Source organism: Apteryx rowi, unplaced genomic scaffold (assembly GCF_003343035.1).
Source record: "Apteryx rowi isolate R43461 unplaced genomic scaffold, aptRow1 scaffold_2114, whole genome shotgun sequence".
NCBI classification, from domain to species: Eukaryota; Metazoa; Chordata; class Aves; order Apterygiformes; family Apterygidae; genus Apteryx; species Apteryx rowi.
The window spans coordinates 1-1,729 of record NW_020448436.1 but is presented as its reverse complement, the minus strand read 5'-3'; the positions used below and the strand labels follow the sequence as shown (position 1 = coordinate 1,729).

General features: G+C 69.4%; 1 protein-coding gene across 1 annotated transcript in view; it reads right to left on the bottom strand.

Annotated features, from left to right (window-relative positions):
* The window catches only part of LOC112965345 (arf-GAP with coiled-coil, ANK repeat and PH domain-containing protein 1-like), a gene marked incomplete at its 5' end in the record, with an annotated part of 3,489 nt that extends 1,827 nt beyond the window's left edge, over positions 1-1,662 (bottom strand). Inside the window, 3 exons of the mRNA XM_026064241.1 lie at positions 6-149; positions 881-1,044; positions 1,568-1,662. Of these exons, the coding sequence (XP_025920026.1) occupies positions 6-149; positions 881-1,044; positions 1,568-1,662 (403 nt within the window). The remainder of the gene's footprint in view (positions 1-5; positions 150-880; positions 1,045-1,567) is intronic.
* Between the last annotated feature and the right edge of the window lie 67 nt (positions 1,663-1,729).

The following is a 1,729-nucleotide window of genomic DNA, read 5'->3' as shown; positions in this document are numbered from 1 at the left end:
CGTGCGGCTCTCCTCGGCCGTGTTAACCCAGCCGGGGTCGGCGCCGTGGGCCAGCGCGTCAGCCATGGTGGGCAGGCTCTGGTGCTGGGCGGCCCAGTACAGCAGGGCGCCGGGGTGGAGGCTGGGCGGCCCCTCCCGCTCCGCCGGGCCTGGGGGGGGCGGGGCATCAGATAGACCACGCCCCCACCCTGCCCTGGCCCCGCCCCACCCAGCTCCGCCCCTTCTCAAGCACCGCCCCCCTCTCCCCCTTTCCCCCCTTGGCTCCTGCAGCAGGGTGGTGGCAGTGTGCGTGGACCCTGGGGAAGCCCCGCCCACACACTGAGGGAGGCCCCGCCCAGTCGGCAGGCCCCACCCCAACACACAAGCCACACCCCCAGTGCCTAAGCCCTGCCCCAAGCCCCACCCCCATGTGCTCCTTGGAGGGTGGGAAAGCGGGATTGGCTCCATCCCCTCCAGCCCCACCCCATCCTGGCCCCACCCCCTTCAAGCTAAGCCCCACCCTAAAACAGCCTGGCTCCACCCTGCTGAGCCTGACCCCGCCCACAGGAAGTTGTTTAGCCCCACCCACACCAGCTGAAGCCCCGCCCCTCATCACAAGCTCCTCCACAAGCCCCACCCATTGCTGTTAGCCCCACCCCTCCACTGTAGCCCCACCTCCTTCTGCATAAGCCCCACCCCTTCATTATAAGCTCCACCCTCTCCACCTTAAGCCCCACCTGTCTCAAGCCCCACCCCTTAAATTTAAGCCCTGCCCACCATCTTCAGCCCCACCTCTCCACCTTAACCCCCACCCCTCCCTCACAAGCCCCACCCCCTCTCCCTCAGCCCCACCCTCTGCAGCAGAAGCCCCGCCCCTTTCTGGCACCACCCTCCGCAGTACCTGGGGGCCGGGCGGACCCTGGGGGGCGGGCCCGGGGGCTGTGGCGGGGGGCAGGGCCAGGGACACCTTGGCTCCGCCCTCCCCGGCCAGGCCCCGCCCCCGGCAGCTGGGTGACAAACTTCTTCTGCACGTATTTGGCCCGGATCCAGCCCTCCCGCTGCGCCCTGTGGGGACATGGGGGGTACTGGGAGCACTGGGAGCCACTGGGAGGGGGCTGGGGGGCATTCAGAGGGTCTCCGGGGGACTGGGAATTACTGGGAGCCACTGGGAGGGGTCTTGGGGGCCCTGGGAAGGGCTGGAAGGACAGGGAGTCACTGGGATGGGGATACTGGGGGCCACTGGGAGGATCTGGGAGCTACTGGGAGCTACTGGGAGGGTCTGGGGGATGCTGGGAGGGTCTGAGGGGTGCTGGGAGCCACTGGAGAGGGGACTGGGCGCACTGGGAGCCACTGGGAGGAGGTTGGGGAGCACTGGGAGGGTCTGGTGGGGGTCACAGCCCCCCCCAGACTTGGGGGGATTTGGGGGCTCACTGGGAGCAGCCAGACTGGAGGCAGAGGGGTCCCCCAGGTTCAGGGGTGTCTCGGGGGTTCCCCCAGGTTTGGGAGGGTCCCGGAGGGGTCCCGGGGGGTCGCAGCCTTCCCCCCCCCCCCCAGATTTGGGGGGATTTGGGGGGATTTGGGGGCTCACCGGGAGCAGCCGGGCTGGGGCCTCTTCACGGCCATCTCCTCCACCCGGGCCTCGTAGATGCGGTTCAGGGTGCTGTTCCCCAACTCGCACATCAGCTGGAAGGGGGGGGAACCCCAAAAACGTCGGGGGGGTGTTCCGGACCCCCCCTCCCCCCCTCACTCC